This window comes from Notolepis coatsorum, assembly GCF_963971535.1.
Source record: "Notolepis coatsorum genome assembly, chromosome: 17".
In the NCBI taxonomy this organism is placed as follows: domain Eukaryota; kingdom Metazoa; phylum Chordata; class Actinopteri; order Aulopiformes; family Paralepididae; genus Notolepis; species Notolepis coatsorum.
This window is the reverse complement of record NC_140181.1, coordinates 10,992,126-11,019,117: the sequence shown is the minus strand read 5'-3', so window position 1 is coordinate 11,019,117 and position 26,992 is coordinate 10,992,126. Positions and strand designations below refer to the sequence as shown.

The following is a 26,992-nucleotide window of genomic DNA, read 5'->3' as shown; positions in this document are numbered from 1 at the left end:
AACATCGACCAATGGCACAATCCGCAAGTCTCTACGACAAACGGTTCAAGAGATACACTGAGGGGGTGTGGCCTAAGGGGGCGTGGTCTAAGGATCGGGGGAGTGGTCAACATCGACCAATGAAAGGTGGTCAACATGGACCAATGAAAAATGAAAGAGGATATCCCTACTGAGTACAATGACACAACCCACAAGACAGAGGGCGCTATCCAGCAATTCAGTACTGAGTACTGCAACACAGTGATGGGCAATGATGGGTTAAGTGGATGATGTCATTGGCAGGTCAGCTGAGCCATGAGCCCTGAGCCTCACAGCTGTTAAGCCTGAACCAATCAGCCATGAGCACAATGACTTGCATATTCTGAATTTTCTTTACATGACTGCATTGTCACGTTGATTAAAAGAAAACTATAAGAGATGAAGCGTTGTGACTCGCACAAGAGCACTACAACGAGTAGGCGAAGGGTTGTGTGCGATAATTGTGGCATTCGTGCGATATTGTGGCACTCCTTCGGCGATCGGAACAGAAGGCTAAAAAATAGTGTGAAAAATGTGATTTCTAGAGTGCGATTGCATGGCGGTCAATGGGGAGGAGAACCTTCAAACAAATGGTCGTCAGTTGAGATAGAAATGTCCAATTCCATTTATTTTATTCCATATATTAAGGGGCGTGGTCTAAGGATCGGGGGAGTGGTCAACATCGACCAATGAAAGGTGGTCAACATCGACCAATGGCACAATCCGCAAGTCTCTACGACAAACGGTTCAAGAGATACACTGAGGGGGTGTGGCCTAAGGGGGCGTGGTCTAATGATCGGGGGAGTGGTCAACATCGACCAATGAAAGGGGGTCAACATGGACCAATGAAAAATGAAAGAGGATATCCCTACTGAGTACAATGGCACAATCCGCAAGTCTCTACGACAAACGGTTCAAGAGATACACTGAGGGGGTGTGGCCTAAGGGGGCGTGGTCTAAGGATCGGGGGAGTGGTCAACATCGACCAATGAAAGGTGGTCAACATCGACCAATGGCACAATCCGCAAGTCTCTACGACAAACGGTTCAAGAGATACACTGAGGGGGTGTGGCCTAAGGGGGCGTGGTCTAAGGATCGGGGGAGTGGTCAACATCGACCAATGAAAGGTGGTCAACAGGGGGAGTGGTCAACATCGACCAATGAAAGGTGGTCAACATCGACCAATGGCACAATCCGCAAGTCTCTACGACAAACGGTTCAAGAGATACACTGAGGGGGTGTGGCCTAAGGGGGCGTGGTCTAAGGATCGGGGGAGTGGTCAACATCGACCAATGAAAGGTGGTCAACATGGACCAATGAAAAATGAAAGAGGATATCCCTACTGAGTACAATGACACAACCCACAAGACAGAGGGCGCTGTCCAGCAATTCAGTACTGAGTACTGCAACACAGTGATGGGCAATGATGGGTTAAGTGGATGATGTCATTGGCAGGTCAGCTGAGCCATGAGCCCTGAGCCTCACAGCTGTTAAGCCTGAACCAATCAGCCATGAGCACAATGACTTGCATATTCTGAATTTTCTTTACATGACTGCATTGTCACGTTGATTAAAAGAAAACTATAAGAGATGAAGCGTTGTGACTCGCACAAGAGCACTACAACGAGTAGGCGAAGGGTTGTGTGCGATAATTGTGGCATTCGTGCGATATTGTGGCACTCCTTCGGCGATCGGAACAGAAGGCTAAAAAATAGTGTGAAAAATGTGATTTCTAGAGTGCGATTGCATGGCGGTCAATGGGGAGGAGAACCTTCAAACAAATGGTCGTCAGTTGAGATAGAAATGTCCAATTCCATTTATTTTTCTTTTGTGAGCGGGCTGACAGCCGTGTCATCGTTTTGATGTGTTTGTTTTATTTCTACGTCCAAAATTGAGATCACACTCGCAATTCACCCAAGGTAGGGGAAAAAAGATTATTTCAGCTGCTACACTCTAAATTGCAATGCATTCCCAATGGGACCGTCATTTTACCGTTTAAAGTCGATTCGTAGCCAGACGGTGCGGTGAAACTTTACGGGTTCGGAGACCGCTGTTGCCATAGGCAAGCCGCTCGTTTTGATACCTTTCACGTGTATGGGGCGCGAACGCTTACGTGTTGCAAAGTGTTTGCAAAATCGGTGGATCTCGCACTCTAAATTGCAATGCATTTCTGAAATTTTACCGTTTAAAGTCGATTCGTAGCCAGACGGTGCGGTGAAACTTTACGAGTTCGGAGACCGCTGTTGCCATAGGCAAGCCGCTCGTTTTGATACCTTTCACGTGTATGGGGCGCGAACGCTTACGTGTTGCAAAGTGTTTGCAAAATCGGTGGAATAAAGAATAAAAAGAGTATAGATATCTATAGTGTGGGTGGCAACCTGGCTTCGCCAGGTCACCCACACTAACTAGACAATTCCGCATGGGGAAATTGTGAACGTGTGGGTGATGCCTGTGCACCGCCAGCCAATGGGAGAGGGTCTGTATTCCTCCGGAGGACAGCTAGCTAGCCGTTGTGGACATTCACCTCTTCACAGAAAATTGGTCGGAAACGCATCTTGTTTGAGAAATGCAGGTTCCTTATGGACCAAGATTTCCTGTTTAAAGTCGATTTGTTGCCAAACAGTACTGTTCCAGATGCACAATGAGACAGATCTGTTAAAGATCTGAGAGAATTGTTGAATAGATACACAAATGTTCTATTATGACATCATACTGTGACATCACAAATGTTCTAGAATGTTCTGCCATTCATTCCTTATGGACCAACCCCATTAAAGTCGATTTGTAGCCAAACGGTGCGGTGAAACCTTCCAAAAGGTAATAGCAACTCGAGTTGGACCACGCCGGTTGTTTTGATACCTTGGTGCGAAAGCTCTGGGAGGAGTTAGCGGACAAAAATCGGCAGAATAAATAATAAATAAATAGTATTAAAAAAAATACAGAAACTGCAGCTCAAAGTGCTTCACAACAGAAAAAAGACAGGCATATAAAATTACAGTTTTTCACATTAGGATCTAACATCCCAACAGGCCACCTAGTTTATGGTTTGATTCCGTTTTAAATAGACAATAATAAAAGGAGCAAGATAATATAGACAGAGTAAAATAGTGCAATAGTGCCGTGCAATAAAATTGTAGAATAGAATAGATTAAAAATATATATATATTTTACAGTGCAATAAAATAGTTCTGGATTACTGTTCAACAGTTCAAAGTCGTACAATGGTAAAACTGTTCTGAATTACTGTTTCAACAGTTCAAAGCCGTCCCAAACCTTTGTTCGGTATCCATAGTTCAAAACATGACAGTCTTCTCTTCTGCCTGACACCACAATGCACATTTTAAGGCAAGCCATATCAGACAGTATTAAAGCTGACAGTCTCCCCTGCTCATGACAGTCTCCTGTTGCCTGACACCACAAATGCACATTTTAAGGCAAGCCGTATCAGACAGTAGTCTCCTGCTCATGACAGTCTCTTCTGCTCGATACACACACAGTTCAATACCCGACAGTTTTGAACCTGTAATAAACAATAGACAGAAAGCTGTAGCCCAGTGCAATAAAAACCTGACAGTTTTGAACCTGTAATAAAAAGCAATAGACAGAGTAAAATAATACAGTGCAATAATAGAATAGTAGAATAGAATAGGGATCAATAAGCTAAGCTTCCCTCTACTCCTTTTTTTGGACATGTCTGCCAACCAAACACATTGCTCTTTTGTTAATAATTCCTGTTTTTTCTTTGTTCTTTTTTTTAAATGTTTTTTTTCTTTAAGGATTTTTTTAATTTGTTATTATGATTGTTTGGTCTGACGGATCAAGACACTGTGAGTTGGTTGAAGAAATAAGAAGAATAACATGTCCAAGAAATAAACTTTTCATTCATTCATTCAGAATAGATAGTAAAATTATGCAATAGAATGGACAGAGTAAAATAGTGCTACAGTACAGCGGAGTGTATTAGAAGGCTATGGTGAAGAGGTACGTTTTTAGCTTATTTTTGAAAATATTAAGAGATATAGCTTCCCTAATGTCCATAGGTAGTGTGTTCCATAACTTTGGTGCATAGTTTGCAAAGGCTGCATCCCCGATTTTCCTTAGACTGTGGCTGGAACCTTCAATAGACCAGTAGTAGATGATCGCAATGTTCTAGGAGGCAGATAGTTGACTAGAGAATTTGCAATGTAGCTTGGTCCTGTTCCATTTAGTGCTTTGTATATAAGGAGGAGGACCTTGAAATCAATTCTAAATGTTACCGGAAGCCAGTGTAGGTTAGCTAATACAGGACTGATGTGGTCTCTCCTCTTGGTTCTAGTTAGTAGCCTTGAATGAGTTGGAGTCATTCTGTGTTTTTTTTTGGGAGGCCAGTGAGGAGTGCATTACAGTAGTCAAGTCGGCTTGAGATAAAGGCATGGATCAGTTTTTCAGCGTCTTTTTGATTTATAAGCGGCCGTACCTTAGCTATGTTTCTAAGTTGTTTTTGTCACCTTGTTGATGTGTGATTTAAAGCTTAGTGTAACTGAGGGGTACAATTCCCTGACTGTATTGATAAGTATGGTATCATTAAACCACTACCGTCTTATGTACATTCCTACTGGCCATACAGTACACAGGTATCTAATGATGAACACTTCCCACAATGACTCGGTTCCACACAAAACTGGATTTAAGTATTTATTAGCAGCAACTGATAGTACATAATATACTTTACTTTACTTTGGATGCGCTTATAAGGCAAAGGAATGTGCGTAGGCAAATCAATAACGAATGTCCATTCTCATATTACGCAGGAGATAATAATACAACCTGAATCTTAGGAATTATATCTATGGTACACTAGTAATATAGCGGGAGATACTGGTAGGGTCCCCCCGGTTGTAAGCCAGCAAGGGTAGAGGATTTGTCGGTAGTAGAGTCTGGGTCAACGATGATAAGGAGACTCCAAGTACAGGAGACGGTGCAATAAGATCTTGATCCACAGACGAATACAGCTGTTCTCCGTAGCATGCAGCTCTGCATGGAAGAAAGCTAGCCGGCCTCAGGCTTCTGAGAGGCGGACTCGACGTGGCTCCTCACAGGGTAAATCCCACACAATTGTGGGTGTCGGCGATTCTCCGCTCCATCAATTACAGGACCAAAAGCAAATATAATCCAGCCGAAAAGGGCTATGCAGTCGTCGGTAGGTTATCCAGTGTACATAATCCACACGGTCCTCGTCTAGGGCCCCTCGGGTGAAAGCGCCATGGTAAGCAGCCCAGCCTGGATAAGCACTCTAGCTGGTACGAGGAAACGTTGGTGATGCTGGTCACTGTAGAACTTTAGCCGCACGATACACTATACACAAATAGACTATTACTGACTTAATAGAATAGGTCGAACTCGACGGTACAGCGTTAAACTCTGATACTTCAGTTATTAATTTGCACGCGGTCTCAATGCTCTATTTGGGGCCAAACAGGCCATACTTCACCACACGTTGTATCGTGGGTGAGGCTTCAACTTTTAGTTACTAAGTGCTTCTGTATTCACCTGCACCGTATTTATACGTTAAGTGAACAAACTAGTACCAGCTTTATTCCTGTCTCATATCCTTGCGCAGAACCGTTCATGTCCAGGCAAGTCCCCGGCGGTGACTTTGAACCAGACCTTGGAGGTATGGCTATGGCGCCTGTGGACCGCTGTCCAATAGGAGAATGAAATATTATGGTCTGTACTAGGCTAAAGGGATATTCCGTGTATATGTACAAGGAATATACAAGGGATATCAAACGATATACAAATATTATGCAATATATATCAATCAATAAATATATATATTCGGTTTAATCTGATCCTTCGTAACACTTAGGTCTGAGTCTATTATAACACCAAGACTTGTAACTTCGGGTTTGGTCCAATTGGAGTAAGTTGCCCCATATTGCTCTGTAACATTTCTCTTTTTGTTATAGGACCGACTAGTAGGATTTCAGTTTTGCCCTCATTTAATTTTAGGAAGTTGTTCGTCATCCATTTGTTCACAGGCGGAAATGGAGGTTATAGCTGTGTGATCATTTGGTTCAGCGGAGATGTACAATTGTGTGTCATCTGCATAACTATGGAAACATACATTGTGCTTTCTAATGATGTCTCCGAGTGGCAGCATGTATAGTGAGAATAATAATGGACCAAGCAACAATTTTTTCAAGTATCTTGCTGATGAATGGGAGGTTGGATATTGGCCTATTGTTGGTTAGTACACTACTGTCTAGTTTGGGTTTCTTTAGTAAGGGTCTCACGACAGCTGTTTTGAATGCGTCTGGGAAAATACCTGTCAGAAGCGATGTATTTATAATATTTAGGACATGACTTGCAATACTCTCGAATATTCGCTTAAAAAATGCTGTGGGTATAGGGTCAATACAGGAAGTGGAGGAGTTACATTCCATGGCCGTTTTGTAAAGCTCACTACTACAGAGTACTACTAGTAATAGTGTATGTGCATTATATTAATACATATTAATAGTGCATTAATATGTACAGTGATACTGGTATAAGGACCCTATGGTAGTAAGTCATACTGGCTAGCAGCGTAACTGAGTAGGTAAGGGATATATACAGATATATATAGTATCAGATATAGATATAGTATCTACAGTCCAGATATGTAAAAAGGATTATACAGGCGTGATTATATGCAGACAGATGTGGATTGATATATGGTAGGAATAAATATATATATACAGCATTATTTTCCATGATATCATACAGAGTTATATGGGTTATATGCAGGTGTATAAGTATGCATGTAGAAGGATTATATGCAGATATGCAGGTATATTAAGACAGATGTGTATATATGCGGTAAATATATAGTATAACCAGCACTACATGATATCATACAGTTATATGGGTAGACTATAGTATGAGGTGGGTAGTTGTGATTATATTATGGCAGTGTTGAATAATCAAAAGTTGACAGTAGCACATGATGATCTCAGTATAAATGTTGTTATTTGTCCTCCAGTATCATGGTCGTTTACCTCTTTGAGAGTCAGGAAGCGCTCGGCGGTCCTGGCAGGGTAGCAGCCTATGTTACTCTCCGGTCTCTTCTGTAAGTCATACGCGCTGGTCCCATACTGCGGAGCAAGATTTGAACAAGGTCCGTTAGCATAGACTAGATATAGGGGGGGGGGGGGGGGGGTTGCAGGGGACATGTCCCCTTCAATAATGAGAAGAGGTCAATTTGTCCACTTTTCACTTTGGACGAAGAGAAACCTCCTATCTGCACCTATATTCAGTCTGTCTGCAAGATATTTTCCAAAAGCCAAAAGCATTGTATTGGGTATCCTTTATTTAAACCATAGTATTCTGCAAGAAAACAACACGTTTTTCTAGTTTTCTCTGAAATTCTCAGATAGGTTTTGCATTTCAGCCCTCGATATACAGAATGCCTGAGAGCCTTACTGTATTATATTCCATAATATTTGTGACAGCGGGTACCTGAATGTTGTCTTTTCCTTTACGTAAATAAAGAGATTTCCTTCCACCATAAATTGATGCAGAAAAGGCACAAATTGGTGCATAACTGTACACCAGAATGCAGGAAAAAGTGTCGTCCCCCCCCCCCAAAAAACCTACGTCCTCGTCGTTAGAATGTTTAACCTTTTCACTGCCACACTACCAAACGGTTAACCCTTTCACTGCAACAATACAGAATGTTAACCCTTTCACTGCCGCACGACAGCAGGTTAACCCTTTCACTACAGAAGGTTAACCCTTTACTCCCCCCCCGAAATCCGCAACGCCCCAACCCTGGACACCTTCAAATCCGCTCTAAAAACACACCTCTTCACCAAGGCTTTCCCCATCAGTTAGTTTTAGATTAAATTAGGTCCATTATCCCCTACTTTCCCTCATCCCCTCCCCCCCCCCCCCCTATTTTCCTTGCCCTATTTTTTGTCCTGATTGTAAAGCGACCTTGGGTTCTATGAAAGGCGCTATATAAATTTGATCTATTATTATTATTTTACTGTCACACTACAGACGGTTAACCGTAGTGAAAGGGTAAAAAAAAAAAAATCTGCCAAGGAAACGTGTCAAACGGACTAGTGAAGGGTTGAAAACAGCAGGTAAACAGAGATCAACAACCTGGTGGTTGTTGTAGCAGCCAGGCCCGCGGTGCAGAGCCAGGGTCCTCTCTCGCTGGGACCACGCGTTACCAAAGCGGTCATGGTGGTTGAGAGGAACCGGTCTCTCCTGGACGCTGCCAAATGCTACTGTCCGACCTGCAGCTAAATATACATTTATTAAATGGCAATTAATGGAAAACAAATTTAAATACTGACCCAAACCCAGATGTATTCCTACCGTATCTATCCACATCTGTCTGTAGCCTACTGCATAGAATCCTTTATATATATCTGTAGATACTATCTATATCTGTATATCTTACTAGTTACGCAGCTGGCCAGTATGACTTACTATCATAGTGTCTTTATACCTGTATCACTGTACATATTAATACAACTCTGTACATACATCTGATTAGCACTAAACTCAGTACTAATCAGCTGTACATGTATTTACTGTTGCACTTTACTGTTACATTTGCACTCTGGTTGGATGCCAAAAATGTTTGTTGTACTGTATAATGACAATTCTATATGAATTGAAAATGGGGGACCCTGATGGAAACAAGACAAACGTCTTTCTCTGGTCTGCATCCCCTTAACAATTGTGTGTATTGAGCCGTACTGTATTGTACCCATTCTGCAATCTGTTAAATAAAGTTTTCATTCATTCATTCACAATACATTTGAATCTAAGATGTCGAAATTTATATTGATATTGTTACCAGTTGTATCCGCACCCCGCGACGCCATGACTCTCCGTTGTTTATCCTACCTGCAGGTAACCATGGCAGCCGCGTTATTACATGGCTCTGGTTACATGGAGCTCGTCGTGAGGGCGGTGAGGCAGCGCGGGGGGGAATTAATGAACGTTGATTATTAGAGCCAGGCGTATATAAAGATATATTGGATCATGTCGCCAGCACACCCACAGCCATAGTTACAATCACTTACGTCAAGGCTCTATTCAACATTCATTAATTGTATTCCCCCGCGCTCTCCCATGAGCTCAAAATACCGGAAGTGTTGCGGTGCAGCCCTGCAGGTAACGACGGCAACCGTGCAGGTGCGCGCAGGTGCTCACGGATTAATGCACTTTTATTAACAGATTGCAGAATGGGTACAATACAGTACGGCTCAATACACACAATTGTTAAGGGGATTGCAATCGACGACAAGAAGAATCAAAACCATAATAGACGTCTTTATTAGCAATTAAGGATCACGTGAATCAGGTGCATGTCTTTTATATAGACTGACAAACGGTTGAGCTGAAATATTGTCATCTATTGTATATAGTTCGACTTTTTCCCACAGTTTTAAAAAGGACAGTCTCTGAAACTAAAAGGCCATTTCAAATAAATTACATTTCAAGATGCAAGATTGCACAGCGCTGTCCTAAGAGTATGACATGAACCGGTGTGAGGAAGTGGAACAGGTGAGGTGAGGAGCAAGGGCTGCTACTACAAGGCATCAGTTCACAGGCACAGTCGCACAGAGACACTCTGCAATCATCTTATGTACAGGCAATTCTCTCAATTAGTAGTCGTTAAATTAGTTAAAAAAAAAAAAATTGTTGTAGAACAACAAACCTGCCCTACGACATGCAGCAGTCACATTCACTCTTCTCATCACGTTGGCACAATCGGCATTCTCTTGTCAAGTTCTTGTGTAGGCTGAGATAGTCTTAACAAACGATCCCCCTTTGATTGGCAAAATAGTGTCATCTTTAGCACAGCATGCACTAGAAAAAAGGCATCAATGCAAACGGTAAACAGTGTTTTTCTATTTTTGGCACTTGCAGGTGAGGAGTGATGGAGGTGGAATGTACCTTGAGAGCAGGGCCGGCCTACAGGCCATACAGGCGGTCTAGGGCCCCGGAATAATTTTTATAATACGAGTGCCCCCCCCCCACATTTTTGCTCAACGTCCGAGAAACACTGACTGGTGAAATGAGGTGTCTGCAAAGATGATTGAATGTAGTTTGGTGAATCAATTTCACCAGTTACAGTTTTTCTCTCGGAGCAGCGTGGCGATTAGGGGGGGGGGGCATTTTCAGGATCTCGCTTAGGGCCCCAACAGACCCACGGGCCGGCCCTGCTTGAGGCAACACAGGGCCACACAATGGCAGCAGGAAGAAAAGGACAGATGAAGGAACCATGGTGACACAGCCTGATGTCACTTTTAACGCTCTTATTGACCACAGGGAAAAGATACATATTGTACGTCGTTATAGCCATGAGTAATATTATTGACGGATTTATGAAAATTTACAATGTGTACATATTACAAATAAGTAATATATTGACGTAGACATATTTACAAATAAGTACACATTACATATTCAAAAAAACGTTTCAGAAAACATTTGGGTACCCCTGCTGGGGAACGAACCCGGGACCCTCACATGGGAGGCAGGTGCCTTTACCTCGACTACCAAGCTACTTCTCCGATAGCCTCACCAAACTCTAACCTTAACCACACTGTTACCTTAAACTAACCATACCTTCCTATCTTAACCATAACTGTTAAACATTGAAAACGAACCATCATCATAGTATTGTTGCGTTTGCCTCAGGGTGGGTGTCTCTAGTGGTGACATAACTCGCCCACGACCACAATCACTGTTAGTTTGACTCCCGGTTGCGCCGTTTGTTTTGGACTTTCGCCAATACAAAATGTAATGTAAATCTACTTATACAATATATAAATATATTACTTACGGCTATAACATAAACACACATTATGAACCTTTTTCCCTGTGGTCGATTAGCACTTTAATGTTTTCTGATGAGACTGTGTCGGCCGACGACAGGGGGACGGATACGAGATGAAAGGCCAATTCAGCCACAAATTATAGAATCATCTATTTCACTATTGAATCACCATGGAAACAGAACATCTGGGGAGGGCGGCACTAAATGTTATAATTTGGCAATTTACAAAAAAGGTGGCAATTTCAAAACACAGCTCTCGTCGTTTGAAAACGACAGAAAAGGCATCCGCCCACCTTCCACACACACACACAACAGCGGCTCCGTTCACAGTGACGTGAAACACAAGACAATTCGCTCCGTGAATATTTTTCAAGGGGGGGGGAAGCGGCAACAGTCTCTCTCCGTAAGTCGAAAAGGAACGGGGTGGCGGGGGGGGGCGAGGAGGCGGATCTCGCGTTCGATCTAGGTTCTCTTGTGTGATTCCACCGGGTGGCACTGCTGCTGGTGGAGCTGGCTGTGTCACTCCGTCAGGGGCACGGAGATGGAGGGCCCTTTGGGGTCGTCGAAGCGGTCCATGGTGCTGATGGCCATGATCATGTGCAGGCCGTAGGTGAGGATCAGCAGCATCAGCAGCGAGGTGATGAGGCCCATCCAGATGCCCGGCGTGAAGAACCCGGCGCAGTCGCTGGCGTAGGAGAAGTTCCCGTTGGTCAAACCGAAGCCCTGGATCTGTGTAGGAGGGAAACAAACGAGACTATTATTATGCACTCTGCTGTAGTGTTGTCAAAAAGATCAAAAAATCGATACATATCGATTCTGAATATTTAAAACGGTTTCGATACATTTCCCGAAATATCGATATTTAAAGGGGAACTATCTTATAAATGGCCTTTTTCAGTGTTTAGCATTGGTTCCTAGCTATGTGGACTTATATTAATATGATCTATGTCTCTAATTCTCATATTGGCGCATTCTTCCAATTCTCCTCTCACAATATTCACCCTCACTGAACTGTGTCATCTGAAAATGTGCTGATTTGTGATGTCAGAGAGACTCAGCTGCATGAGTCTCCACACAGTTCCCACAGTGGTTGGAGCCCAGGCTCAAAACGGCTTAAGATCTTGAGGTAGAAAAATGCTGTTTTGAGGACTTGATTAGAAATACAAAACAATGAATTAAAAAAAATTTAAAATTACAGAGGTGTTCCATAAACTCACAGGAATTGTGTAAAAGTGCCCAAATAGTGAAAGAAATAGTAAAATAGTTCCCATTTAATTATTCCTAATTTTTTATTTTTTTTTGTATAAGGAAGTTGCATTGTTCATTTCAATACCTGTAATAGTACAGTAGTCCACACACACACTAGGGATGGGTACCTTTCACATTTGAACCGATACCGGTACCTGTGAATCGATACCGGTACCCAACGGTACCTTTTTTCGGTACTTTAGTCTCAAGAAATTTAATTTACCTACCTCAGTCATGAAAAAAAAAATCCAAACTTCAAATAACTACAATTTCGACAGTTTTCGGCTTGCCATTGCTCTGACTGCTTTGTTGTTGAATCAAGTCAAATCCTAGGTAAGCATATATTGTGCGTGTGTGAACGTTGACATGAAAAGAAAAAAGTAAAAAAGAAAAAAAAAAAATCTCACTTGATTCGATACTCTGTAGTACCGACGTGTTTCGGTTCGGTACCTCAAAAGTACCGAATTCGGTACCCATCCCTAACACACACACACGTGCATTCAGTTAAGTTGGAATATGACTGTAATACAAACGGTTCAGTTTGTCAGGTACATGCAACACAGATTACAGTGTTTACATCCGTCTGCTTGAGAAAATACCATGTTCTGCAATAAAAATTATTGAAGTTATTTTTAAATGTGTGATCTAAAGATAAACAAAGGGTTTTAAAAGTGTTATATTCATCTTCTCTTATAGCACCTTACCTTCTCTTATATTTTAAGATTGAACCTTTTCCCCTGTGGTATCGAAAATGGTATCGAATAGCGATACTTTTCAAGGTATCGTATCGAAGTTCGAAATTCCAGTATCGTGACAACACTACTCTGCTGCTAAGGAATCTACCTTGCCTATTACTACTACCTACTATGTCTATACTAAAATGGTAAATGTTGCATTTATATAGCGCTTTTATAAAAAAAAAAAAACGCTTTACAATTTGTTCCTCACATTTTGACCCATTCACTCGCACACCGACGGCGGAGGCGACCGTGCAAGGTGCCAACCTGCTCACTAAGCCTTTCTCCACGCATATTTATTTCTGGAGCATTTATTTATCCACTCTGGTTGGATGGTGTATTGTACTCGTGTTGTGCTGTATAACAACAATACATTTTAATCTAATCTAATTTTTTGAGATCAGTCACAAATCGCTTCCCGTTGAATGAGTGCAATGCAGAGCCTCTGCCGTTCGCCGTTTTCGCTTTTCTTGACAGCCTAGAATATGACACACGCCCACTGATGTCATGGTTCGCAAGGAAAAACCTAAAATGTTCTCGGTTCCAGCTGAGCACCGACTTTTCACGTTCCGAACCAATTATTTCCTTGTCTGAAGTGGAACGTGCCGGCGGGTTCAAGATTAGGTTCGGGAACCGGCACGAAGCCCTGCCGCCGGTGTGAAAGGCCCGTCTGTGACCCAGCGGTAAGAGACTCATGTCTTCTCCAGAGTCAGACAAGAAGATGGATACCAATCTCCTCTCTGTGCGTTCAGTAGAAAGCTATCCGGCTGCAGACTGGCCTAGTTTAGCACAAATTAATGGAAGTGGATACGGATACTAATCTGGCTTAAAACTCTGGGAGGTGCGTTTTTTGGCCAACAGCTACAGTAGGCTAGCTGGTCCGTATCCGCTTCCACTGATTTGTGCTAAGCTAGGCTAGCTTGCAGAGAGGAAATTGGTATCCATCTTCTTGTCTGACTCTGGAGAAGACTGAGCTCATTTCCCATAATGTTGGCGTGTTCCTTTAACATTTAACCCTCCGCTGCCTGAAAGACATGTCCTCTTCATGTAGTTTTAAACCCCATCACTAGTATATTGTGGGAACACATTTGCCTGCTATGCAACAGCAGCATTATACCCTTTCCTATTGGTTCCTCAGTGATGAACCTACTTTTTTTATTTATTTTTTACGACATTGACCTTGTATTTCTGGGTGTGAGTGAAACACATCTGCCAGACTCCATCTCACTTCAATTCATCATGTGTGACGCTATAATAGCCATTATTTACAACGTCCATATTGTAGTCGTTGTGATGTGAAATGCCGTGTTCATTCATATTGCAATATGAATTCCTATACACGTTGTTCGGTTCGGTTCCCGATTATAAAATATGAAACATTCCGTTGCAACATTGTTGTTGTGAAAAATCTAGGGATGCATGGATATGAACATTTAGTCTGAAACCAATAACCCATTAACATTTAGTCTGAAACCAATAACTCATTAACATTTAGTCTGAAACCAATAACCCATTAACATTTAGTCTGAAACCAATAACCCATTAACATTTAGTCTGAAACCAATAACCCATTAACATTTGGTCTGAAACCACATTTCTGTTATGGAACTGATGCAATCAATACAATAGATCACTATCACCAGCTGATATACGCTTGCCGATATATATCTGCCCGGTTTTGCTCATCGTACCAATACCAGTATATGAAGAAATCACAGATACTGGTCGATACCGATATGGTCACAGATATATCGTGCATCCCCTCAAAATCAAATGTTAAATACAGCGTTCCATGTATTGTTCAATGACGAACAATATCACTGACCCTTAGCTGCCAGAGTTGTACCCTTCCTGCTGACTTGTTGTTCACAATTCGCAAGTCGCTTTGGATAAAAGAGTCAGTTAAACGACTATATGTAAATGTCTCAATCAAAAAGGAGCTTCTATCCCCAGGCAAGCGCTGCCGGAGTCTCATGGCCGGTACAGAGAGACTCAGAAGGAGCTTCTATCCCCAGGCTATCAGGATGCTCAATGACTCTAGGCAACACAAAGCCATCCATCTACATTCATTGCACACACATCCACACACTCACTTTAAACACTCACCTTTAACATTAACTTTAGACACTTTTAAACACTACACCATATTTAATCTATTTATTATTAATGGATTTGCAGTACATGTCTACCTCATTTTTGCATTTTTTTTTTATCCACTTTTTCTCCCATTTTTCTATTTTTCTCCCATCCCAATTTCGTATCATCCAATTCTACCCTCCCCTGTCTCGAACGCTGTTTCTTGCCTCCCACAAGCCGGCTGCAATGTGGACTAAGTCATACATAGCACGAGTCCCCTCCGATACTCGAGGTAACAGCAGTCGCATCTTTCCACCTGCGCGGCGCGATCTTTCAGCGTCAGGGGTCTGCGCTTTGGAGGGGCGCCGCCCCCATCGCTTCCTGATTCTACTGCGCAGGCGCACCAACCGACCTGTAGGAGTCGCTGTCCACAACGCCCGATCTCCCCACCCATCAGTTTCCCACCCCCTAATACTGCCAATGTGTATTAGTACGGACGACCAGCTAAACTGAAAGCAATGTGGCGCGCTGGGCTCGAACAGGCGAACCCAGCGTCTCCAGTATTCGTGGTGAGCGCCTTGCCCACTGCACCACGTAGCCGCCCCTCATTTTTGCATTTTGTACTTTAGTTTTGTATATTATATATTTTTGTATAGCGTTTGGTCTTTATTCTTTTTACTTCTTTTACTGTATGAAGCACAATCTCGGGGGGCTCATAGTGATACAGAACCACGCATTTCACTGTAATGTACATGTACCTCATGTGTGACAAATAAAACAAAAACTTGAAACTTGGGGAGGGCAAAAACACAGACGACAGCGGTGAGAACGGTATATACCTGGAAGTCCGTGAAGCTGAGCCTCCACTCCGTGGCGTTCCCGGCACTGGCGCTCGTGTTGGCCACCAGCAGGGCCTCTTGGAAGCTGTTGACGGTCTGGCAGTGGAAGGAGTACTCGGCGGGGGCGTAGATGTTCCGCGCGCCCAGGAAGTCGGCGGTCATGCCGTTGGACTGCAGCTGCACCGTGTCCAGGGTGAACCAGTACCGCGCCGACACCGGGTACAAGCGCCGACTCATGGAGAACCTGGAGATCACGTTTTTTTTAATCTTATCCTACTACTTATTGGTATTGAACACACACACACACACGCTGCACCTTAACATACCCTGCACCTTAACATAACACTTTCAGCGCCAGCCATTACCCTTATCCTTGTAGCTAACGTTCCAGGTTTCCATAGCCTACTTTCACTGTGCGTCACTATATTTGCAGAGCTATATCTATATTATAGCTATGGAGACAATACTAGTCATTTGACAGTCACTTTCTTCCGTCAAACATGCAAAAGAGAGATAATTTTTTCATGTACCGTAATCTTCGGACTATAAGCCGCGCCTTCCCCCCCCCATTTTTCGACCCTGCGGCTTATATAACGGTGCGGCTAATCTATGGATTTTTACAGCTACACAGCACAGTACATGTTCTGTAGCTACTATTGCACTAAATGGTAACACTTGAATAAGTTATGCAAATATGCAACTTGTTTGTTGAAATGTTAATAAATGGGAGCTTCCTCAAACAGCCATCTCTTTCCCGACAATCCCCTCTGTGCACAAACCCTTACATATGGTAATTAAACATTAAAACACCTGCAGCTTATAGTCCAGTGCGGCTTATATATGTACACATCATTCAATTTAGCTGCTGAGGCTTATACTCAGGTGCGCTTTATAGTCCGAAAATTATGGTATACGTTCGCGCGTTATCCCGTGGTGAATATTGTATAGTTTAGGAGTGATCCAGGTTAATTCCTGAAAAGCTGAGTTATAGGGCGCTACGTGAATTCTGCTATAAGCATTGGCGTTTCTTGCCTGGACACGCTACTATTTCCAAATCAAATGTATATACCGGTAATAGGTATTATGTTTCATCATGAATGCATGAAAGGGGGGAGGGGGGGGGTTTGATGCTTTGATAGCCAGTAACGGCATTCGTTTTGAACACCACACACGCTGATCAGCTGGATCGATATGAAATCATTGTAGGATCAAGGTGAAATTGACGTCAGATAGTCCTTACCTTTGATCGGGGTTATTCCAAAAAGAATATTCCAATTGTCTGATCGCGATTTCCAGTATTGATGTCCATCTGGTCCCGGACATAATTTGGCACAATTTATGGATCGAGTGTGCTAGATGCGTTTCGAAGTGGTCGGATGAAGCGATTTACTTGGCTCCGTCTAAATTCAGCGCCCGGAGGGAATTAAATGTAACACCCGGTTTGAAAAAAGGTTTCAAAGGGTGGGCGATACTGCCACCTAGCAGGATGCGGCCGGTATTGCACTCTAGCGATCTCAGAATGATTTCCTATGGGGACCTCGAGGTCCGTGTGCCTGAAATTAATCGAAAAATCGAATAAAAGAAACAACGATCCAAAAACGTATATTTATACGTTTATGGCGCTGAGCGGTTGGCGAGCAAACACGTATATATACACGTGGTTGGCCGTGACTGAGTTAACATACACGATACGCAAGACACTTTCTGTAAATAATTGGACTATTTTATATTTAGAATAGAATCTGTCATTGTTGGTACAACTAAATTGAGTTTAGAGCATCACCACTGGCATACAAACATACTGAATATAGCATGTACAAAATAATAATACCAATAATATAATATCAATGTCAAATGTCATATCAATGTCAAAATAATAATATCAATAATATAATATCAATCATATTTCCTACTACTACTACTACTTATTGTTATCACTCTTGTATTCATTGTTGTTTCTTAATTGTGCACGGTTGAGTCTGAGCTCGAAACACAAACATGTCATTACCTGCAATGCCCCTGTATTGTTGTGTATTTGACAATAAAGAACTTGAACTCGAGATCAAAAGACAAACGATGTTGCAATTACTGTAGATTGACGAGAGGCATCGCAGTGACCTCATACTGGAGACTGGTAAATAAATGGTAAATAAATGGTGCGTTTATAAAGCAGCTTTTATCCAAAGCGCTTTACAATTTGTTCCTCATACATTTGACCCGACTGTGCCGACCTGCTCATCGGGAGCCGTTAGCGGTTAAGTGTCTTGCTCAAGGACACAACGACACGCGGAGCGGGAATTGAACCGGAAACCTTCCGGACTACCAGACGACCGACCGCTCTACCTCCTGAGCCACTGTAGGCCTCCGTGATCGTTACAATACTGTGATTACAAATAAATAAATAAATAACATCACCGTTACATTTGACTTACCTCAGGATGATGCCAGGATAGTTGAGGACGAGCCTAATGAGGAGGAAAGTAGAGTTAGAATCGCCCCCTGCTGGTTTAGAATGGGCCACACATCCTGTCCAATGGTTGCTATGCGTTGAGATTAGGGACGAACGATACACGATACTAAGAGTATCGCGATACCAGGCATTAGAAACAGTCCAATATTCCATTTTATTAGTATCATCATTAGTGCCATGAGATACTTCTTAGGAGTCCATAAATATACACCAAAAGGGGCTATAGAAGGGGACATGGGTTGGCCTTGGGACTCTTACTTGGTCAAGCAAAAAGGTGAAATGGTTAGGTTATGGAACCGCCTGGTCCAGCTGGCCAAATGACAGGGTGACAAAATATATTTAACTGGGGAGGTCACGCTGCCTTCCTCAAGTCCTGCCTCCGCTGAGCAAGCGCCCAGACCTGACCTGTAGGCGTCGCTGGCCACAACGCCAGTTTCCCACCCACGGCTTCCCTCCCCCCTAACCCAGCCAAACAGGTTAGTATAGCGATCAGCCCGAGCCAGGGCAATGCTGACCCATGGGAGTCGAGACCGCAGCCTCTTGCATTGGTGACGAGCGCAATCTCCGCTACGCCACCTGACCGCCAGAAACAAGATATTTAACTGGGACAGAGCACACGGTCATCCCTGGTCAAGAGAGATGTCCATGATTTTTTTCTTCTGCTGACTTAAGTATGATTTTTTATGAACAATCTGCAGTGTAAGGTTCACATAATTAAAACAAAATGATCAACAATCCATCAGGATAAGTGGAAGGTGGAGATATGGAAAAAACCTAAACTTAGAAAATATGTTCTAATTAAAAAGGAGTATTTTACTGAACCTTATGTAATGTTAAACTTAAAGAGAAGACGGAGGTCTCCGTGTGCCCAGTTGAGGTCTGGCACCCTGCCATTGGCTGTGGAAGTGGGTAGATTCCAAGGTAAACCTGAGGAGGAGCGGTTGTGTGTTCTGTGTGATCTGGGAGTGGTGGAGGATGAATATCATTTTGTTTTTCATTGCCCTTTGTACACCGCTTTGAGGAGGGCTTTATTTGAAAAAATTCAAATTGTAAATCCGGATTTGTTTTGGCAGTCTGAGAGTTGTATGTTGAGTTGTTTTTTTGTGGAGGACATCTTCAGTTTTGCAGGATTTTTGGAGAAAGCATGGCACTCGAGACAAAACACACTATATAATTGTATATGAATTCCTCTTGTTTCTTTGTTTACATACAGCTTGTGTTATATTACATTTTATTGTATTTTCTTTTTCTTGTGGCCATCTTGGTCTATACGTCATTTGTCAAGTATATTATTATATACTTATTGTTTATGTGTCTTGTAAGCCCACATGGGCTGGGCATACACCTGTATGTAAGACACGAAAATAAAAAACATCAAATCAAATCAAGTATCAATACTTTTAGAATAATAGCCTGATGCTGTATTTTCTATGAGTGTGTGTGTGTGTGTGTTTGTGTGAGAGAGAGAGAGAGAGAGTGCATGCTTTGCGTAGTGGGCGTGTCAAGAGTGTCAGCACTGTTTATAAACAATTTGCCATGTTCCGTCATCTAATATTATATTCAATTACTTCTCTTGATATTTTAGGTTTTTGCCGTGCTATCGCTTTAGAACCGGTATCATGATACTTAGGCTGGTATCGGTAGTCAAAGTTTTGGTATCGTGACTGACTGACGACATTAGCTGGCCTACGAGCAAAACGCCAACAAGAAAAGCAAATCTATGTTTTATTACTGGATCTCGTTAACAAGTCAAGAGTATGACTAGAATGGTGTGCTTTTCAAATGTTCTACCTACTCTACCACTGCACAGAAAGTCAAGGAAACTATAAAAAGGAGGAAGGGTCATCATGGCAGAATACCAGCGTTCTATAACAAGGAAACTATAAAAGTAGGAAGGGTAGTCACGTCAGCGTTCTGCTTGGTGTCAGACTTTGGTGCACCCGTGTATCTACAGTTAGTATAATAGTACTAGTGCATCTGTGTATCTACAGTTAGTATAATAGTACTAGTGCATCTGTGTATCTACAGTTAGTATAATAGTACTAGTGCATCTGTGTATCTACAGTTAGTATAATAGTACTAGTGCATCTGTGTATCTACAGTTAGTATAATAGTACTAGTGCATCTGTAAGTTAGTATAATAGTACTAGTGCATCTGTAAGTTAGTATAATAGTACTAGTGCATCTGTAAGTTAGTATAATAGTACTAGTGCATCTGTAAGTTAGTATAATAGTACTAGTGCATCTGTAAGTTAGTATAATAGTACTAGTGCACCAGTGTATCTACAGTTAGTATAATAGTACTAGTGCATCTGTAAGTTAGTATAATAGTACTAGTGCACCTGTGTATCTACAGTTAGTATAATAGTGGACACAACCAGGCTGGATAAGCTGGTCAGGAAGGCCAGCAGCGTGGTTGGGGTGGAGCTGGACTCTCTAGCGAGGGTGGCGGAGAGGAGGAGCCTCGCTAAGCTCCAGGCCATCAGGGAAAACCCCACCCACCCACTATACACAGACTTGGCTGACAGGAGGAGCATGTTCAGTGCTAGGCTCACACTACCCAAATGCAGCACTGAACGGCACAGGAAGTCCTTCATTCCAACAGCCATCAGACTATATAATGCATCACTGTGCCTCACTGCATCACTGAGCACAGAGCGGCAGCTCAATAGTGGCAGGAGGACGCGACTAGCGGCCTCCAGGCTCCACAACAGGGGGCAGCGACGGCTGCCAGACATTGATCTAGGTCTTATTGGAACCCAAGGAGGACAATACACTACCTGAAGCATACTGCACCTTGTGACACTGTGAATACTGGAATATATATTTCATATTTCATTTAGTTAGATTTAAATTATAATTATATTGACCAAATGTTTACCCCATGCTCAGTATGCTCAGTATATTATTACCGTATTTATTTCTGTATATTTTATTTTATTTCATTTTATCCTTTTACTCTACTCTTATCCTAGGCAACTTTTCTATTGTATTTCTATTCTATTCTATTCTATTCTATACTAGTGCACCTGTGTATCTACAGTTAGTATAATAGTACTAGTGCATCTGTGTATCTACAGTTAGTATAATAGTACTAGTGCATCTGTGTATCTACAGTTAGTATAATAGTACTAGTGCATCTGTAAGTTAGTATAATAGTACTAGTGCACCTGTGTATCTACAGTTAGTATAATAGTACTAGTGCACCTGTGTATCTACAGTTAGTATAATAGTACTAGTGCATCTGTGTATCTACAGTTAGTATAATAGTACTAGTGCACCTGTGTATCTACAGTTAGTATAATAGTACTAGTGCACCTGTGTATCTACAGTTAGTATAATAGTACTAGTGCACCTGTGTATCTACCGTTAGTATAATAGTACTAGTGCATCTGTGTATCTACAGTTAGTATAATAGTACTAGTGCATCTGTGTATCTACAGTTAGTATAATAGTACTAGTGCACCTGTGTATCTACCGTTAGTATAATAGTACTAGTGCATCTGTGTATCTACAGTTAGTATAATAGTACTAGTGCATCTGTGTATCTACCGTTAGTATAATAGTACCTGTGCACCTGTAAGTTAGTATAATAGTACTAGTGCATCTGTAAGTTAGTATAATAGTACTAGTGCATCTGTAAGTTAGTATAATAGTACTAGGGATGTCCCGATCGCCTTTTTTTGCTTCCGATCCGATCCCGATCATGTGATTTTAAATATCTATCGATCCGATCGTTTCTGATCCGATCTTTCACATTAGTAATCAATTTTGACGCATTTTTGTCAGAAACTGGCAGAGCGAGACAAGCCCATCTGTTGCCTATAGTCCGGGGCGCGAGCGCGGAGGCTTTTGTTATTACATTCACCCTGAGAAATGGGCTTCTGCTTCATATGAGAAATATTAAAAGTTTCAATATATGTTTGCACATTAGTATACATTCAGTGTTCGACTTACGTAATGGTCCATTCTGGTCTGAAACGCAGACGATAATCCTCAGTCACGTTATCCTCCAGGTGAAAAGTTAGTCTGAAAACTTCGCCTCCAGCCTGTCCTCCTTGCAAACATTGCAACTGGCTTGACTTTCTATTTTAAAATGCTTAGTTCCAAACCTCTGACATTAAGTCTAGCTGCTCAAGTCAGTGGATATTAACCGTGTTTCGGGAGCGACGTGTTGTACTGTTGTTGTGATGTGGAGCGTGTAGCCTGTCTAAATTAAAGGGAATGTGTTTGTTGCAACGGTGAAAATTAAAGGGGAATGTGTTTGTTGTGGACAATTATTCTGCTCTGTGTGACAATAAATACATTAATGATGATATATTATATGTAATTTAAAACCAAAACTAAGGCCTCCGTATGAGTTTAAGACGTGGACATGGTCATGTTTGTTGAATAAAATTTCTTTTTTTGACTGCCGATTTTTATTATTATTTTTTCCTGATCCCCGATCCTCTGAAAAGCACGTGATCGACTCCGATCCCGATCACGTGATCGGATCGAGACATCCCTAAATAGTACTAGTGCATCTGTGTATCTTCAGTTAGTATAATAGTACTAGTGCATCTGTGTATCTTCAGTTAGTATAATAGTACTAGTGCATCTGTGTATCTACAGTTAGTATAATAGTACTAGTGCATCTGTGTATCTTCAGTTAGTATAATAGTACTAGTGCATCTGTGTATCTACAGTTAGTATAATAGTACTAGTGCACCTGTGTATCTACAGTTAGTATAATAGTACTAGTGCATCTGTGTATCTACAGTTAGTATAATAGTACTAGTGCACCTGTGTATCTACAGTTAGTATAATAGTACTAGTGCACCTGTGTATCTACAGTTAGTATAATAGTACTAGTGCACCTGTGTATCTACAGTTAGTATAATAGTACTAGTGCACCTGTGTAACTACAGTTAGTATAATAGTACTAGTGCACCTGTGTATCTACAGTTAGTATAATAGTACTAGTGCACCTGTGTAACTACAGTTAGTATAATAGTACTAGTGCACCTGTGTATCTACAGTTAGTATAATAGTACTAGTGCACCTGTGTATCTACAGTTAGTATAATAGTACTAGTGCACCTGTGTAACTACAGTTAGTATAATAGTACTAGTGCATCTGTGTATCTACAGTTAGTATAATAGTACTAGTGCATCTGTGTATCTACAGTTAGTATAATAGTACTAGTGCACCTGTGTATCTACAGTTAGTATAATAGTACTAGTGCATCTGTGCATCTACAGTTAGTATAATAGTACTAGTGCATCTGTGTATCTACAGTTAGTATAATAGTACTAGTGCATCTGTGTATCTACAGTTAGTATAATAGTACTAGTGCATCTGTGTATCTACAGTTAGTATAATAGTACTAGTGCATCTGTGTATCTACAGTTAGTATAATAGTACTAGTGCATCTGTGTATCTACAGTTAGTATAATAGTACTAGTGCATCTGTGTATCTACAGTTAGTATAATAGTACTAGTGCATCTGTGTATCTACAGTTAGTTCATAATAAAACTCCTCAAAGGACATTCCTGCCTCCCGCCCCCGACACTTCCTGATTCTACTGCGCAGGCGCACCAACCGACCTGTAGGAGTCGCTGTCCACAACGCCCGATCCCCACCCATCAGTTTCCCACCCCCTAATACGGCCAATGTGTATTAGGACGAACGACCAGCTAAACTGAAAGCAATGTGGAGCGCTGGGCTCGAACAGGCGAGCCCAGCGTCTCCGCATTTGTGGCGAGCGCCTTGCCCACTACGCCACGTAGCCGCCCCATATTGTTGACTGAATTTCCTGACCACCAAGAGCTTCAATACACTGTTTTTTTTTTCTTCTTCTAGAACCATTTCCTCACAAGGAGTTGTTGCCGTCGCAGGACGACCCCTCCAGCGTGGCGGTCTGGTTGGTGAGGTCCACCCAGGGCGCCCGGGGGTCCAGGCTGACGTTGAGGGTCTGGGCCCAGAGCATGATGCAGGGCCCGGCGCCCCCCGCTCCGTTAAACATGATGGGAGGCTTGACGTCCTGAGAGGCGTCCACGGCGGCCTGCAGCAGGGAACGACCCGTCGCCTCGTCGCCTCCAGACGCACCGGTCTCCGGGATGACCTGAGAGGGACGGAGCACGAGAGGAAGAGAGAGAGAGAGAAAGACAAGAGGACGAGAGAGAGAGAGACAGAGGACGAGAGGAAGAGAGAGATGGACGGAAACAAAAAGGAAAGTCAATGAAAGTCAAGTCAACGTTCATTTATCGAACACTAGGGATGGGTACCGAATTCGGTACTTTTGAGGTACCGAACCGAAACACGTCGGTACTACCGAGTATCGAATCAAGTGAGAAACAAACAAAAAAGAAAAAAAAATAATTTTTAAACTTTTTTTCTTTTTTTTTTAACTTTTTTTTCCTTCATGTCAACGTTCACACGCACACAATATATGCTTACCTAGGATTTGACTTGATTCAACAACAAAGCAGTCGGAGCAATGACAAGCCGAAAACTGTCGAAATTGTAGTTATTTGAAGTTTGGATTTTTTTTTTTTTCGACTGAGGTAGGTAAATAAAATTTCTTGAGACTAAAGTACAGAAAAAAGGTACCGTTGGGTACCGGTATCGATTCACAGGTACCGGTACCGGTATCGGTTCAAATGTGAAAGGTACCCATCCCTATCGAACACATTTAAAACAACCGCAGTTGACCAAAGGGCTGTACAGGTCAATGAAAGGCAATGCAATGTGGCACAAAACATACCATGGTATATACAGCACAATACAACAATATACAACGATACAAGAAGTACAGTACAGAGACGCATGGTAGAATCGGGTGCCCAGCTCAACCGGAGTTGAAAGCCAGGGAGAAGAAGTGGGTCTTCAGAGACAGTGGTAGTGTGTTATTATATTAACAAGTTATAATAAGAACGTTAAGATATAGTTTTGGAGCACAAGTCTAACCAAGAAAATATCACTTTTTCAGTTGGAGGTTGAGCTCCCTTACGTGAGATTTAAGACGGCCTTCTCTGGCTGAAAGGCGTAAAGTTCTATAATAATCCATCATTATAAAGTTCTATAAAGTCGCTTGTTTTTAACCCTTTCACTGCCACACTACCAACCGGTTAACCCTGTTCACTGCGACAATACACAGAAGGTTAACCCTTTCACTGCCACACAACAGCAGGTTATAGCCCTTTCACTGCCACACTAACCGTCGGTAGTGTGATAGTAAAGGGTTAACCTTCTGTAGTGTGGCAGTGAAAGGGTTAAAGCCCTTACTGGTAAACTGTCCCTCTTACATCACAACACACAGTAATGGAATCCAGGGCCCTCATTTATCAACGTTGCGTACGCACAGATATGTGCGTAACCCGTGCGTACGATCGTTTCTAAGCAAAGTGTGGGACTTATCCATTTGAACTTGTGCTTGACTTTGTGCGTATACCAGTTAGAGCTGCCGCGATAACCGCATTACCGCGGTATCGCTGTTGCATCACGCTCACCGCAGAGTTAGGCTGAATACCGCGTCACCGCTGTTTTTTATCATAATAATAAAGTTGGCTTGCGGCTCTGCAGATATACCCTACTCGGTTCCAAGCGACCCTATTGGGTAGAAGTGGTACCAGAAAAGTCATGTGAAACATTGCAGACCGCTGACTGGTCAGAAGAGAGACGCGTCACACTTTGTAGCCTCTGAACAAAAACAGAACGCCGGTGCCGCCATCTTTACTGCCTCGCTAAGGATGCATTTCATTCAGGATTTGTTTGCGTCTTTGCGACAGAACCAAGTGCAATAAACAAAAAAATAATGGATTCACTGTGTATTCTGCCTTATTTATTGATGAAACAAAACCGACATCAACCCAATTTACCACCGAGCGGAGAGTTTAGTGTCACAACAAGATCGCTGATGTGTTAAGTTTGTTGTTGTTATTAGCCTAATACTACCGTCAGCCGATATACACGAGAGGTAACGTTAAACCCGGGTTTGCTTGGTAGAATACACAATGAGAGGTAACGTTAGCTTTGGCAGAATAGACGCAACGAGAGTCTGGTTAATGTTGTTATTGATTGATTGATTGATTGAAACTGTTAAACTCTGGCTTGCTGCAAGCCCTCGGACATCTATGCCCACGGAGCTTTCAGTGTACACAAGCGAGCGGCCCCGCCTGCATTCCCACACGGAGACAAATGGAGTAGTACCTGGCTGCAGTGGAAAAGGAACGAAGTACCAGGTGCCTAAAGCGGGTCGAGTCGAGTAGGTACTATGCAGTGGAAAAGCGCCATTAGACTAGAGGCAGGCTATAAGAGTAGACTACTAAAAAAAAAAAAAAAAATGCATTCAAATTTTTTTTTTTTTTGTGCGCACTGTGCGGTAATAACCGCGGCGGTAGGAAATATTTCGCAAATTCGTGCGGTAAGGAAAATATCAATACCGCGGCAGCTCTAATACCAGTATCATCTACGCACAGCTCGGAGCATGCGTACCTGGCGCCCGGTGGTAGAATATGAATATTACAACGCGGAAATAAGCTTCCGTGCATTAGTTTCAACACTGGCGTGTTCTGTATAGCCCGTAATTCATTATAGTTCTCAGGGGAGGAAACTAACTTTTTGGCTTTTTTTTTTACCAGACAAACAAAATTGTATGTCTTCGTCTAAATAGATTTTCAATCATAGTAATAATCACACCGTGTCTCTACTCTTTAAAATATTTATTAGCATAAAACATTAATAACAGTTGTAACTGCAGCTATGGTTAACAGTTGGTTAATATAGTTATTTATG

General features: G+C 42.2%; 1 protein-coding gene across 1 annotated transcript in view; it reads right to left on the bottom strand.

The window, feature by feature from the left end:
• Positions 1–9,310: 9,310 nt before the first annotated feature.
• The window catches only part of atp6ap1b (ATPase H+ transporting accessory protein 1b), a 29,383-nt gene continuing 11,701 nt past the window's right edge, over positions 9,311–26,992 (bottom strand). Inside the window, exons 7-10 of the mRNA XM_084334069.1 lie at positions 24,073–24,320; positions 18,176–18,208; positions 15,744–15,987; positions 9,311–11,572 (exon numbers count right to left, since the gene is read on the bottom strand). Coding sequence (XP_084190195.1) covers positions 11,363–11,572; positions 15,744–15,987; positions 18,176–18,208; positions 24,073–24,320 — 735 coding nt within the window. The 3' untranslated portion in view covers positions 9,311–11,362. The remainder of the gene's footprint in view (positions 11,573–15,743; positions 15,988–18,175; positions 18,209–24,072; positions 24,321–26,992) is intronic.